At 38.2% G+C, this 16260-nt stretch overlaps 1 protein-coding gene across 5 annotated transcripts in view; it reads left to right on the top strand.

Moving 5' to 3' along the window:
* Nucleotides 1-16260, top strand: part of Lrba (LPS responsive beige-like anchor protein) — a 504118-nt gene that overhangs the window by 475608 nt on the left and 12250 nt on the right. For all 5 annotated transcript variants that reach the window (XM_048424832.3, XM_048424835.3, XM_048424834.3 and 2 more), the window contains exon 53: nucleotides 1787-1954. In XM_048424832.3, the coding sequence (XP_048280789.1) occupies nucleotides 1787-1954 (168 nt within the window). The remainder of the gene's footprint in view (nucleotides 1-1786; nucleotides 1955-16260) is intronic.

Genomic DNA, 16260 nt, shown 5'->3' with positions numbered 1-16260 from the left:
ATCTGACTTGTAAGGGAAATGTCCTTGCATTTAGAAATTTATTTAGAAATATAGAAAGCTGAAGACATTTCGAAAACTCATGACACATTTAACAATTCAAATACTGACCTTAAGGGATTTTTTGATCTTCCTTAATTACATCAGGAAAATGTACTTTATTAACTGTAATTTGTAATTGAAATAAGTCTGAATTTTAATTAAATAAAATAAATTTTTATGAAAGAAAAAATTTAAAAAGATATATGAAATAAATGAATATTAATTAAATAAAATTAAATAAGTCTGGTTTTAAGGTTGGTAGCATTTGCTTCTGCAAAACTGTTGCTCATGAGTGAAAAAGTTGCATTTGACTTTTACCTGATGTAGATAAGTGTTCACTATTTTATCTCTAAATTTGAAACATTTATAAGAAGTTTTAAGTTTACTATAATCAATGATTTAAAATTTTAAGTGAATACTTTCTTATTTACATTTATTATCTTGAAAAGTAGCCAGGTGGCGGTGGTGCACACCTTTTATCTCAGCACTCAGAGAGGCAGAGGCAGGTGGATCTCCGAGTTTGAGGCCAGCTTTGTCTGTAAGTTTCAGGACAGCCGGGGCTACACAGAGAAATCCTGTCTTGAAAAAACAAAACAGAAAAACAAAGGCAGGGAGGAAGGAAAGAAAGGATAGGAAGAAGAAAGAAAATAAAAGAGAGATTATGTACATTTAGATGCCAGCTCTTAATTGAGAGTTAAGGCCTCAGAATGTTGTTCTGTGTGTTCCAAGTTGAAAACTTTCTTTCATTTCTTTAACGTGTGAGTTCTGTTTGCCCTACCGACACTCACTTGAGACTGTTGAGAGGACATTCTGTAGACTATAGGCTTTTCCAGGGAAATGGTAGCAACGAACTAGGGTGTCATAGAGGGGCTGTGGATGTCTAACTCTTTAAACCAGTCTATGAATGGTAGGTCCCACAGTGTCAGTCGAGCAGTGACTCTCCACAGCAACAAACAAGGGGTTTGTTGTTGTTTTTGTTTTATTTGTTTGTTTTTTTCTTATTGAGCTATACATTTTTCTCTTAGAAAAAAGTCTTGGTTTTTATGTCTGACACTGGTATGTGGGCCACTCTTCTGCATATACTAAGTTGACTAAGTTCCTCTCCACTGTCTTCAGTCCTTCCCATTAAACTACTGTAATCTTGGTTTTATCATCACCCCTAAAAGAATTTTCATCCTTCAGAAAATTAAAATAAAGAACACTGGGGTTTGGATTGCAATCACAATAAACTGTTCTTTCATCAAAAGTTAGTCCATGTATATAGTCTTGGATTGAAAAAGAAGGAACTCTCTTCAGTGTGACCTGAGAACAGAAGAGCGTCATTAGCGAGGCTGTTGGGGCTGAGCTCTGGAGCTTTCCCAGGAAGGCGGGCAGCAGGCTTCGCTTTTGAGTCACAGAGTAACTCAAGAAAGTGTTAAATGGTTCCAGGGTAAGGACTCTCCTGGGCCTGCTTTAACCAGTAAATATTATTCCTCTGTAATTTATAGGAGCTGTTTATAAGGATATGGTATCCTCATACTCAGATATTATTTGTTGAAATAGTTTTAACATATGCCTTTCAAAGATGTTACCGCTATTCACTTGATTTTTTTAAAGTATCATGGGTAGTATTTAAAAACAAAACCCTCCCAGGTCAGACCCTTCCCAGACCGAGTTATCCTGGCATTGGTGTTGTGCAGCTTGTATTTGCTAGGAGCTTGCTTTGTCTTTTAATTGCAGCTTAAGGAAAATTTGCTTTATATTTTAGGAAAATTGATCCAAGTGGTGTTTGGCCATTGGGATGTCGTCACTTGCCTGGCTCGCTCTGAGTCATATATAGGGGGAAATTGCTACATTCTCTCAGGGTCACGTGACGCAACCCTTCTTCTGTGGTACTGGAATGGAAAAAGCAATGGAGTTGGAGATAACCCAGGCAGTAAGTACTAACTACTTCTTAAAGCGAACTTTTATAAATAATGTAGACTAATAACACTCCGAGGGGGAAGTGGGAACAGCACTGAATTATCAAGTATGTTCAATTTCTGAGCTGTAACTTAAGGTTGGCCTAGATGGCATGGTTACTAAAACATCCCATAATCACTGATAATTCAAGTCCGCATATGAAACCTTCATTTTTACATTATGGTCACTCTTATGCAGGTGTGCCATTTGTTGGCCACAATGACTGTCACAAAATAAACTAGAGGTGTTCTCATGAACAATAACATGTAACATAAAAGAAAGAGTATGTATTATCTTTTTTATTAAATTTATGCTTTAAAAGAACAAAATAAAAGTTTTAAGTTTGGAATCTATAACTTTATAAAATTATGCTTTCATTTACATATTAAAAAATAAAGCAGGTCATAAAAGGCCAATATGCAATATTCAAATTGGCTCTTGACTTTTCAGATGGGAAATGAAAATGTTCACAACAGCATTAAACATCTTTCAGAAACTGCACTGAAGGCAGTAAAACAACAACACAAAAATGTGTAACCATTTAAAATTGTAATTCACAGAAGGCAAAAAAGGAAACAGCCACCATTAAAACCAATCGCACACAGCTGCAGTCAAGAGAGGGCTTTAAAAAACACATTAAGAAGTAGGAAAAACAATTAAAGGGACCACCTGAAAAATGAGAATTTAATTAAAATGATTATGACTACAGAGACGAGTTCCTGTAAGAATAGCTGTAGATTTCTATTTCATAAGGTAGACATTGTGACTGCTCTGATTATTTACCATTTCTTAATTCAAAGCTGGCTGCAGTGTATTTGGTTAAGGAAGGCTTGTGCTATTGCCTAAATACTGCGGGGCGTTGTGTCTGGGTATAAGTATATTTCACCCTGCCATATTTTCGATTGACTTCTCCAGGTTGTGCAAAAACGGTTAATACTTGTATGAAAGTGAACACTTTGTTCAAAAATTTTTAGTAGAATGCTGATATTTATTTAGTAAAATCCAGACTTTTTTCAAAACTATTTTTTATTTTTATGTATGTTAGAGACTTTGGATTAGATCATAAATAAGCATTATATTCAGCTGATAGCTAGTGGACATATTTATGACTTTAATCAAAGATAATCTTCTATGTGAATAGAATAGGAAAATAATTTTAAAGTTCTGATACTACAGGTAATCCAGCCTTAGATGTCAGAGCAAGCAACAGTGTGTTTGTACTGTGGGAAAGTATACTTTGTACATGTTTCTTATTTACACAGTCAATTTAAAGAAGGTAAAATGCAGGGCTTTTGTTTTTCATTCTCTATGAGGTATACAATATATGATCGGTCCTTATGGCTGCTGACATTCTAATGCCTCTTCCGTTCTGGCCTCCTAGATTGAGTAACTACTTTCAGTTTCTTTTCCTGTATCTTTAAATAGAAGATTAAATAAATTACCTCAGACAAAACTAGATTTGACATAGATACTATATAAATCTACCACTTAGTTATTTGTCTCAAAGAATTTAGGAACATTCTTGCCTTGCCTTAAAATGTTTTATGCATGTATAGCAATTTATACCCTGAAAGACAAATATTTGAGTCTTTGTTTTTCATTCGAGTTGATTGCCTTCTCTATGTTATGTGGAGCTCCCAGCCACGTGTATTCTGAGAACGAGTAAAGCGGTGCTGGCTGCTCCTGCATGGTGTGATGGAATACTGGGACTGGCTCTGCTGTGGCCCTTCTTTCTCGTCTGTAAAATAAAGCAACAGTGGTGACTGTTATTAGAGGCACACGATGCTCAGAGGAAGTTAGTCCCCACACCAACACCGTCTTGGTACATATAAATACATTATAGCTTCCGTGCAATGTGCACCATTCTCCTATTGTCTGTAATACGTTGGACGTGAACACCTAGAAATACAGATAAGGATGAGGGGGAGGAACAGAAGAACACAGGCACATCTAATGCAGATTTCAGAAAACTGTTATGTATTTTTACTAAATTTATTACTTCATTCTGTCTCGCCTTTTATAATGTCTGATGCCCCAATCCAATTCTGCTTTAGCTTTGAATAGTGAATCCTGACATACAGGTACTTTTACTTACTATGAGAATTTACGTACATTAGAATAGGAAAACGAAAAAGCCAGTCTAAGCTTTAAAAAAAAAAAAAAAACAGCAGGCAAACCCAGATATTTTTACTATGTAACTGTTTTAAACCCTCCCACGAGCTGATTCAGTTTGCCGAGCCTCTGGTTCAGTGGAGGCTGTGAGCGGTCCCTGAGTCCCGCACCTCTGAGCCTCCAGGCTTCCGTGTTCACCTCGCCGGCCTGCCTGCCCGCCTGCCTGCATTGTGTCTCTCAGAGCTGCAGGAACACCCCGAGAGAGCGGCCACTAATGCACTTGTAGGACGGCCTGTAAACACACAGCACTACTTAACTTCAAATCTTTTATTCGAGATTTTTTTTCTTTCTTTAAAAGAAGAAAAGTGGTGTTGAGGCAACCAATTATTTTTTCCCCTGCATTTTATAGTTCTTTCAGCTATTTAACTTTATTTGAAATTTTAAAATCACAAGAATATTTAGTGATTTTATTTGCAAGTATCGTAAGCAAGAGCCAAATGCCATTTTCTTCAAATCTGATATTGTTGCTATATATAAAGTTGATAACGATGTAACTATTTTAACCTAATGTTATACAATGTTAATATGTGTATTAGTTGGATAAAAATCAGGCTAACTCAACTTGGATGAAACCTATAAATAGTATAATTTGGGGCTTTAAAAATGACTCACATGTTTTATGAAACCTGTCTAGATTATGCAGCCAAAGGCTTGCTTTCCGTAGACAGGCCGTTTTTCACCTTTGGCTCTATTGTCTTGTGATGGTTATCTGCTGTGGAATGCGGCTTTCCTGATGAGAAGGCTGAAAATAGTATTCCACTTGCTTGCGGATGGTTTTTGTAACATTAACCAGGACAATTTCAATGAAAGGTGTTTTCTGCAGAAAGCCCGTCTGCTGTCCTAGGCTGAGATTCCTCCAGTGGAAGGTTTTCACTTCAGAACAATGCTGACTGGATCGTCCTCCAAATTCCTGAGAAAATGTGTTCCCTCAGTGCCCTAAATTGGTATTTAAACACTTCCAACCTTGACATGATTGTGCTTACATAAACAAGTTGAAAGCACACAGCACTGTTATTATTTATTCACTATTTTATATTACATTAATAAATCATAAACTTGAATTTTAAAAACTAACCACTTATGCAACACTTTTAGATTTCAAAGTAATTTTTGTTTTACAGTCAGCCTATTAGCTTTGGAGCAAATGACTGCCGACTGTGAGGGTGTCGCATAGATTTGTGTGCACACTATTTCAGTAAAGTACTTTAACATTCTCGCATTCTGGTTTCGATTTGATGGAAAGGTGGCATATTTCTTTTTCCTCTTTGCAATCAGACATGGTAATCTATGTCAGCTTTCCCCCTTTATAGGAATAGCGTCTATGGGGGGGGGTAGTTTTTTTTATATATAACAACAAGATTCTGTTCTTAAAGAGTATTTCAGCACCGTTAATTAGAAAGAAAATTTTATTAACCGTAAGGCTAGTAGCACTCACAGACTGCAGAGCCTCTTTGTGAAGTACTGTATTCCGGAGCTGCCCTGTTTTCTCTGTCTAAAACTTCACTTTGTTATACTCCCATCAGTCACGTAAGTCATTACCGTAAATCCTACTGCTGTTAATTTTACCAGTATCACCCTAATGAGACATTCCTGCTATAATTAAAAATGAATTCCAACTTTAAGGCATTCTAAATTTTTTTAATGAATTTAGAATGATCTTGCCCTATGACTATAAATACCACTGATATTAGACTACTCATCAAGTCTGTAAGAGAAGCGGTGTTGTAACGTGTCCAGTGTGAGTTATTTACTGGTGGCCTCCATGCACACATGCTTATGCATATGTATGCTTTTATGCATGTATTTAGGAATTATGTCCTTTTATCATAAAACCTAATATGTTTTACTAAAGCTACTGATAAATTCTTATCCTTTGTCTTGGCAAAATATAGGCGGCTGTAGTGTGGTGTCCTCTCTGTACGTAGGTAGCCTAGAGCACCATCTGCTGGGCACATTTGGGGATGTACAGCTCTCTAATGGGAAAGGCCGGGCCTGGAAACACTGGTGTATTTTGTCTTAATTGCCTGTGATATATTATTCATGCGTCTCAAATGTCAGGATATATATGATGTGTTGAACCTTATAAGTTTTTTTTTAATCATTTTATTCTTCTGCTTCCACCCAACCCTGAAATTGGGACTTTGTAATAAATATTTTAAGGAAAGCACGGTGCCTGTATGGTAAAACAAAGAACTACAGTTTGTCTGAGAGACGCTCAGGTCTTCAGTAAGTTGTGGTTGGCAGAAACTGTTTAGATAATACCTAATCGTAGGTTCCTGATACTCACTCAGGTTTGTATATGAAACCAGCGCTTGAGCCATGTGGTCTTTTATGTGAGGGATGAGGTGGATATGGTTCTTTGTCGAGGACATCAGTTCTTACGTATGCCTTGTTCAGCCTGCATCCAGTTCCTTCCTGGCCCACTGCTCTACCTTCTATTCTTCTTTATTTTCTTGTAAAATTCAAAGTATGGGTCTGAAGCAGTGTGTTGGCAGTGTTCAGGTTCAGGTGACATTAAAAATGTCTATGAAATTCTCCAGAAGGTCCAGGATGTTTAGTGCTCTGTGATGTAATGCAGACCCTCAAATTCCAGCAAAACAACTCTGTATTTACTTCTTGTAGCTAATAGTAAATGTGGTAAAAGGAATTATATTCATATGGCAAATGAATACAACCTTAATGTGCACCATATGCAGAGCAGTAGGGTGATGTGCCAATATATCACATTTATTTACCTTGTTTGGTTACAGAGAAAAATCACTATTCCATTTGTCCTGTGGGCTGTAGCCACTTAAATATGAGGACGGGGAGCTGATCTATGCCCTCAGACTGAAACTGAGTATCTTCATGTGTAGACACTGGGGCAGTCCCAAATAAAGTTACACACACTTTATGCTCAAGACAGGAATTTTCATTTCAAACAATGACTGAAATTAATTTGAGACTACATACTACTTAGTGACTGTCAGTATCTAGACTCTCAGAACACGAGGGGCCAAATATTACCCAGAAACTGTAATTGGTGCCCTGCCCCCTTTCACACATATTAAAGTAAGATTTGTCTGCTGCTAGACAAGGTAGAGTACCCCCATCACCGTGAGTGTGGAATTACTGTAGCTTTAATAAGTATGCATTTAGTTGAGCCAACATTAATCTGATTTCTTTTTTTTTACCAACTTTCAGCTTTTTATTAAAAAGATTATATGAGACCTTACATGTATATGTACCTTATGTTATGAAGTAGATATTCCTGAAGCTGTATGAAGAGTCATCTTCTATGAAATTATTTGTGTGTTTCTAATTACTTCTTTTATAAAGCAATAATTTTTCTAGTTACCTTAATTTTCGCATGCTGGAACCACTACTTTATAAAGTGAATTAAATGTGCTAATTAACAAATTTTAGAATTGATTATATCATGTGCTTTTCTGTTTGCTCTTATCTGAATGATTTATTTATTTTCATATAGGATCTCTAGTAGTCTGGACTGGTTTGTAATAATCCTCCTGCCTCACCTCCCAAGGGTTGGGATTACAGCTGTGAATGACCACACCCAGCTTGTGGGTGTGGTGCTGTTGTTGTCTGAGTTGTCCTCACCTACTTAGACATGTCATTGCATATCATTTATCCACTGGTTTTTAAAGTAAGTTTTCTTACATTCTAGTAGGCTTGGTCGGACTTCAGATTTAGGAGTGGAAGATTTTGTTTTTGTAGATATATTTATTTTATGTGTATATATGCCCATGGAAGCCAGAAGAGGGATTTGGGTTTCCTGAAACTGGAGTTCTGAGCCACCATGTAGATGCTGAGAATCAAACTGAGGTCCTCTGCCGGAGAAACAAATCCCCTAAATCCCTAAACCTTAACCATCTCTCCAGGCCCTTGAAGTATTTTAAATGAAGAAAAAAAAATTCCCTGGAATTCAGTTCCTTTTATAGCTGAGCTCTCTAACTGTTGAGCATTCTGGTGTTCATCTTTGTAAGTTGTAGTTTTCTGTAACTGAGATCATTTTATTTCTTTGGGATGTTTTAGGCAAAAGTTTTTTGGTTTGTTTGTTTGTTTGTTTGTTTGTTTGTTTTTTCAAAACAGGATCTTTACTATGTAGGTATGGCTGTCTAGGAAATCACTATGTAGACCAGACTAGCCTCACATTCACAGAGATCCACCTGCCTTGACCTTCCAAGTGCTGGGATTAAAAACCTATGCTACTATTACACCAGGGTAGACCAAGTATTTCTAATAGCTAAAGATGTAAAAACCCTCTATTACTTTCATAGTACCTAACTTACATGTATTTAACAAAGAAACCTTACAAATATGGAAGAAACATTAAAAAGAATTTTAGGGTCGTGTTGGTACACACCTTTAATCCCAGGAAGAGGCAGATGGGTCTCTATGAGTTTGAGTCCACCCAAGGCTACCATAGTAAAACCCTGTCTCAACAAACAGACTATTACAAGAAACTCCGAAGTAATCAAAATTTGTAGTTGTTGAGCCCAATCTGAACACCACACCTAAGGCTCCAGGGTCATTGCAGAAGAGGGGCAGAAAGGCTGTAAGAACCAGAAGATCAGGGCATTTACTGTGAGATTGTGTCTCCTCACAATGTCAGACGCTCACCAGCATGACTGCACAGATGTGAGCCAAACAAGGATGACATCAGTGAACACGACAAACTGGGTGGGAACAGCAACTGAGTGAAGCTGTGAGCAGGAGTGGTACCCAAGGAAGAGTACACCAACTGTAGTGTACTATTGGTGCCAAATGGTCAGCCCTGAAACCATGCACTCAGGCAACACTATATGGACTCAACAGGTTGTATTTAGGAATATATATGTATATAAATATACATGTATACAATAACAATTATTATACAATAACAATTATTGAAAAAGAGGCCATGAATTTGAAGGAGAATGAGGAAGAGTATTTGGGGGAAGAAAGGGAAAGGAGAAATGTAATTAAATCCAACCTAAAAAATAAACCAAAAAAGCTAGCAGCAATAATAAAAATTTTAAATGATTTGGATAATCAGAATAAACAGATTAAAAATTTAATTTGTATTCACAAAACTCAATGTTAGATATAAATAAATGTGAACACTGTTTCACCCCCATCAATTTTCTTTTCTTTTTTTCTTTCTTTTTTTGTGTTTTTCTGGTTTTTTGAGACAGGACTTCTCTGTGCAGCCTTGACTGTCCTACAACTCACTCTGTAGACCAGGCTGGCCTCAAATTCAGAACTCAGAGATCCATCTGCCTCTGCCTCCCGAGTGTTCAGATTAAAGGTATGTGCCTTCTGTGTAGGTAAATTTTGTACATCTCCTTTATTAGACACCTGTATTTAGGTGTAGGAGCTATAGATGAACTAGAGGCTAAGACCAAGCAATCCCACTATAGAGAATCCACAAATGAAGTCTCAGAGTAGGAGAAAAACAGCGTGGTAGTTCAGTGGAGTGAGGTGTGTGAACAAACTGAAGAACTGTGCCAATTCTATCGAAGACACTGCATATGTGTGGTACGGACACAGAAACATATGTTCTCGGTGCCACTAAGTGCAAAAATCATCGAACTGTCTATATCACGTATTGTCAAATTACGTGCATATGCTCAAAAGCCTGTGCATACGAGTGCATCCAAACACTGGAATCCTAGCCAGGCAAGGCCAGAAGTGTTCATTTCAAGTTACTGGGACTTGGAAGCAAGTTTTCATCATCCTCATGAGTTACTAATTTACCTGTACATTTAATAATGAACGTTTCATATTTGATAATGAAAGACAATTAGAAATATTTATAATTGGAAAATAAACCCGATTGTGGAAATTTAATGGCATCTTCTGTACTTCACAGGTGTGTGAATTGTTGGGGAAAGTTGTAAAATTGGAGCCAAGGCACAATGTGAGAAATTAGAGTATAATTTTGAGAAAGTAAGGCATATTATTCCTTTTCAAGAAGGAAAAATGAGAACCATCTGTAGTTGGCACTTATGCAGCCCACGATCAGATAACAGTGGAGAAAGAGTGCGCACACAGAGATGGGTCGGTCTCTCATGGTTGCTTAGGACTTGCAGACACATTGCACATTAACACTTCTTTTTTGTTTGTTCGTTGTTTTGTTTTGTTTTTTGTTTTTGAGACAGAATTTCCCTGTGTAACAGCCCTGGCTGTCCTGGAACTCTCTTTGTAGAGCAGGCTGGCCTCAAACTCACAGAAATTCACCTGCCTCTGCCTTCTGAGTACTGGTTTTAAAGGCGTGCCCCCCACACCCAGCTAACACTATTCTTAAATCCTCTTTTATTGTCCCTTGTTTTTATGGATAACACATGGAGAAACTATGAAAGTAAATTTTGTTTTTTGCCTTGGCCTTAAGGCCCAAGTCTCTCACCTAGAACCGAGAAGACATTTAGTGGGTAGGTGCTATAGTCTGGATTCAAATTTAGACACTCTTAGCTATAATCTTTTGTCTGTTGTGCTGGGGATGGAGCCTTGCCACTGAGCTATAGCCCCAGAGGCCTCTTTTAGTCATTAAACTGTACTACAGTTTTTACTAGGTTTCACTGGATTGTCAGCAGTACGGAATTTGATGCAGTCCTATCACAGAAGCGCTTGGTGTGTACAAAAGACATAAAAAGACAGTCTTGTTACACGGATTCCTATGGCAGTGCGTGTCACGGTAGAACCTGTGGGGTTTGGTTTCTTTTCCTTTTGCATATGTGTGAGCGCACTACATGCTGAGGTCTGAGCCCAGGCCTGTCCCTGCTGAGTGTGCATTCTGCCACTAACTATGCCCCATTTCCTAGAAGAGTGTTACAGGTAGAATTTCCCACACAAACTCACTGTTCAGCAGAGGCTTAGAAGAGGCGTCCATGTAAAACAACAGCAAAACCCAGCTATGTAGCAGAGGAGGGAAATGATATGAGCCCAGAGCTTAGACTGACTTTCATACCAACCTTGTCTAGCCTTACATTAGTAATTCTAGTGGGATTTACAAAAGAAGCCATCAACATTTTTGGTACATATGGCACCTCAATGCACCTTGTGGCAATGTCGACGGTGGTCTGTATGTTTAACTACACCAAAAGACCATGATGGTTACCGGGTGTGGGCGTGGGGTGGGGGTGATAAAGATGGAATGATTAGAACAAATTTCAAATAATTTAGTTTTTTGCATAATTAAAAGGTGGTAGAATTTCCACTGAAAAATTAGGAAGTTAATGGAAAGGGTTAAGAAACATTTATCAGGGGTAAAAGGAAACATTTATCGGCAAAAAACCATTTCCTTTCTTGATTTACCATTGTGGTGAGCCACATGGGAAAGCTGAGTATTTGGTTTTCACATGAATGTTTTGTATTAATGAACAGCAATTAATAGACAAAGTGCATGTGTAAAATACAAATATCTATCTTTGGGAAGAAGCCTGCATATCTTCTATGGTGGTTAACTTTTTGGTGTTTAAATACTTAGGCTTAAAACCTCATTATGCCTTCTTTTTGCTTTTCTGTGTTTTTTGTTCTTTTTTTTAAACCATACCTAGATCCCAAGTGACTTCTATTTTTTGTTTTTTGTTTTTTTAAACAAAATCAAGTTTCATGTTCCATTTTAGTTTTCTTTAGGTATACAAGATTTTACTAATGTAGAAAATTGTATTACTGGTGTTTACTTAAAAATTTCAATAATTAATGTTAAATGCTGACTCTTCATATGAAGCCCTTTTATGTGCTTGAGCTTCAATGGTCTTTTAACCTTTAAAACCACTTATAATTTATAGGATTATGACAAAATAGATAAAACTTGATTTGATAACCATTTAATTTCTGATTTTTTTGTTTTTGAGGTGTTGGGATTGAACAAAGGGCCTTACACTAGTTGGCAGACACCAGTGACTGTTGTAAATCAAGTCATTTTCAAACAAAGGGCCATATTGTATTTCTGTCCTTATTTTCCAGTGTGGCACATAATACCTGCAGCATCAGTAAACATAGCTAAGTGAATGTCAGAGTGAGGGATCGGATGTGAGCAGTAGGGTATGGTGGCTTGACCAAGGAGCCATCCATTGCATGGGTGGGAAGAAGCAGTTCTGGACAGGGACCACTCCATTTCATGCAGATGCTGTGAGTGCAGCATGCTGTGTGCCTGTTGCTGCATGTCAGCTGCACTGAGGACTGCGCAGCACGCTGTGAAATGCTTTGCTTGTTAAGACTGGGGCAGTGATGCAGATAATGGCAAGAACTCCTTCCACTTTTTAAAAATAATGAAAAAGTATATTTTTACATGGATTATTTATCTCCTTTATGTTAGTGGAGATGACTCTTGGGAATTATCTTTCTTATGATAGTACAGGAATTACTTTTCCTCTTTCAGATACAAAATTTTAAGAAGTTCAGATTCCATTTAATAAAGATATTTAATGTTATGAGGGGGACAAAGAAAAACATTTAATAATACAAAAATATATTATTCTCTTCAGCGGTGTTGAGGTAACTGCTCCTGTTTGTAGCACAGGCCCAGAGGACACAGACAGGGTTGTAGAGCCCCTCGCTGTTTCAGTTGGGCTCTTCAAGGCAAGCACTTTTACCAGCATACTCACTGGTGTGTGCTGAGAAAAGCACATCTGTAGAGCTGGCGTGCCTGGGATTTGTGGCAGGCTTTGGGCTGTCTTTAATCTCATTTGACTTGTTCATCGTCTTCTAAGGCCATCCCTAAGATGCACTGAGTCTCCCTTTCAGCTTTGGTGGGATCTGCATCAGTAGTCATAAAACTGCTCTCACACAAAGACCCTTCCTTTGAAGTACGCGCTCCAGCTTTCAAAGCAATCCTAGAAGCCTGTACTTTTTCTCTTTTCATTTTTCTTTAAGAAGTTTGAAGTGTGGCTTCTTAAACTACCAACAAGATAAAATTTTCTCCCAGCATTATTGAAAGCCATGATGATTTTCACGCAGTAAGACTTTAAAAGGCTTAAGGGAATCTGCCATGCTTTATGGTCTAGGCTTCGGTAGATCCTAGATCCTGCTCTCTGAGACAGCAAAGATACAGACTGTCAGCATCCACTAACAACTGAAGGTTTTTATCAAAAGAATTAACCTAGTAGTTTTCTGAAGACTTTCTCTGCTCTTTCCGTGAGACTGGTGAATCTGAGATGTAATGCCTGTGCCAAACCCTCTTGTTTGTATTGATAGCCCCTGCCATCCTGAAGTGCTGGATGAAGTGGCTGGAAGTGGCCAGGGGGGGCAGCTCCTGAGCTGACAGGAAGGTTATAACCAGAGCTGTTTGCTCTTGCCTTTCCACACGGAGATACAGTGGGTTCTTACCTTTCTTCTTTGTTCAGTGATATCCCCTGGCTCCCCACAGCCCAGGAGATGATGTGTCCCTTGTAGCTAAGAGAAGTGAACGACGCACTAGCTCCGCAGAGAGCCAGTGTCCTGCCTCCAATGACTCCCTCTGCCTTCAGTCTCATGCCACGTGATTTCCAGTGTGTCCGCCGAGCTCAGGCTGTTTATGTTTGTTTGCTTCAAATCCCATACCATAGAATTATATTAGTAATAGTGACATTTTGATATTAAAATCTTTGGTTTATTGGGATTTATAAAAATCCAACTTGTTTTTATTTTGAACATAGTTTTTAATAAGATGAATGAGAATGCTGTGTCTGTGCTTCAGATAAGGGAACTGGAAATGGCTTTTCTTCGTGTGCTATAGACTGGTTTTCGTGTGTTGTAGACTGGTTTTCCTATACATGCGGCAAGTTCAGCATGGGTGGATTTTTGTTTTGTTGTTATTTCTCACTGTAGATCCAGCTCTCTGAGAAGCCCTGGCCATGACTCTGTCCTTACGCTTTTAATTTGTTGTGTTACTTGAGCTTGTGTCCTCAGTCCTCCCGCCGCCCCTCGCATTTCCTGGACTGTCTAACCTGTTTCCTGGACTAGGAAACTCTTTGCCAACAAAGTCCAGCACTACACAAGCCTTTAGTTAGAGATCAGACCCCGGGAGAGGGCCCTTTTCTATCCGGGTGTTAGTTTGTTCATGCATCTGCTGACTTCTGTGATGAAAGTGAGTGGTATGTTTGGCATTTGTGGAAGCTGGTATTTTGTAAGCAGAACACACTTGTGAATTGTGTTTGCAAAGGAGGACGTTTACAACGTAACCTCTTTTTTTTGAGATTCCTTACCTTCTGACTTCATAGTTCTAGATTATTCTTAGTTCATCTCTTACATTTAACAAAGAAAATAGTTGAGACCAGTCTCCTTTCTCCCTTCACTAAGCTCCTGAGAAAACATTTTTAAATCTAGAAAACAAGAAAAAGCATTGGCTACCTTAAGATATCTGTCTGGCCCCTCCATGACCCATCTGTCCTTTGTTTATTTTGGCTTATATATAAATTGCTTTCATTTTTCATTTTATTTTCTTTCAAACCTTCCCTTTCTACTGAGGAAAGATTATTTAAAACACAAATTTCACCACCATTAAAATCATATGTAACTTATAGAAACAAAAAAGAAACAATTTCACTGAAAATGTAGTCATTAAATCATAATGATTTTAATGGTTTATTTTAAAAAAACATTACCAAGATATATAATTAGACAGTAATTTCAAAAATAACATAATGCTATTTTTGTGGAATTTAAAATATGACAATGGGGGTTATGGAAGGGACTATGAATGATGGCTAACATATTATCTTTTTCAAACATAGAATGTTTATTTCTAAATCTCATGATTTTTAATACAAAATTAAGTAGCTTAGATGGGCTTGTATCATTTCCTTCTTTGAAGATCCCCCACCCCCAAAAAAAAACTTTTTTATGAATTTAAGGAGAAAAAATGGTCTCTGAGAGATTTCTTTTGGTTTGGAAAATCCAAATCAAGTAGACATTCTAACAAGTTAGGTATGTTCCTCCTATGTGTTTCCAATCTGAAATCAGAGGAAACCAGGCTCCTGGTTCCACTTGTTCCTGGCCCATTAGTCTATTAGCTGAGGTCTTGTTTTCCTTCTCTGGGGATATGGGCTAGGCTGACACTGAGCCCTCATCAGAATTACTGGTACTCACCAAAGCCTTAAGAGATACCATGGTGACATTGTAGAATACACAGGGCATACCTGTCACATGTCATGAAAGTCTTGAGTTACCGCTGTCTCCAGGGAAGGCACAAGAAACAAGTTCCTTTCTTGGGAGTAGAGTCCTCTCTCTCGCATTTTTTGGGGATCTTGTATCTCTGTGCCTATTTCCTTCCTCTGCCACCAAGAAAACTAGGCATGTGCATGTATTTTGCAAGAATATTGGGAGAGCTCAATGACCTACATCTTGAGAACACCTGCTTTCAAAGCTAGATCTGTGTTTTAGTAGCAGCACTGGCCTCTATTGGTGTAGTGGGCTCTGACAAGTTTTCCTGACTTGTTTGGGGCATTTCCTCAGAGTGGGTAATGGCTCTAAAGACAACCAGTCTCTGGGTTACAGTGACAAGCTATTTATTTATTTATTTATGAATGAAGCTGTTCAGAGTGAACTACTTTCTGGGCATATTTGTCTTTTTAAGTTATACAGTATCAGTTCTCAGCTATGCCATAAACCAGGGTACTTCTGGCCAAATACAGAATCCCGTGTGTCCTTGTGGTACAAATTAAGTCACAACTGAAACCTGTGATTCTGTCATTTCTCTCGCCAGCTTTTACTTTGTGACACAGAGCAGGGTGAGTTCTTTCTCCCGTTATTATATTTCCTCTCCCCCACTCTCCTTCCTCCAAACCCTCCAGCACCATCAGTAGAATACACAGGAGTCCGTCATGCCTCTCCTGGTGGACTGGAATGTGGGGAGGTACTCTGTGAGAGCTACCATCAGAAAACACTCAGCTATGAGGTGTTTTAGAGAAAGGCTGCTTGGAGATCGGAGTTGCCCTTCAGTTGTCTTATTAGGGGAGTTGGAATCTACTGAGGAAGAGGAGGAGACCTTTCTTTGAAATGTAGATTAGTTGCTTTATTGTAATAATGTTTGGACAGAATCTTAAATTATATAGGCTTAGGCATAGATCATCCTTAGGAACAAATTATTTCAACTCTGTCTGTGGGCTGGGGGCATTGTAGGTAAATTCATAAAGATGCAATGTGTTG

The sequence above is a fragment of the Myodes glareolus genome, chromosome 20 (assembly GCF_982192425.1).
Source record: "Myodes glareolus chromosome 20, mMyoGla1.1, whole genome shotgun sequence".
Taxonomy (NCBI): Eukaryota; Metazoa; Chordata; class Mammalia; order Rodentia; family Cricetidae; genus Myodes; species Myodes glareolus.
Note: the sequence above shows the minus strand (reverse complement) of the source record. Positions and strands in the feature narration are given on the sequence as shown.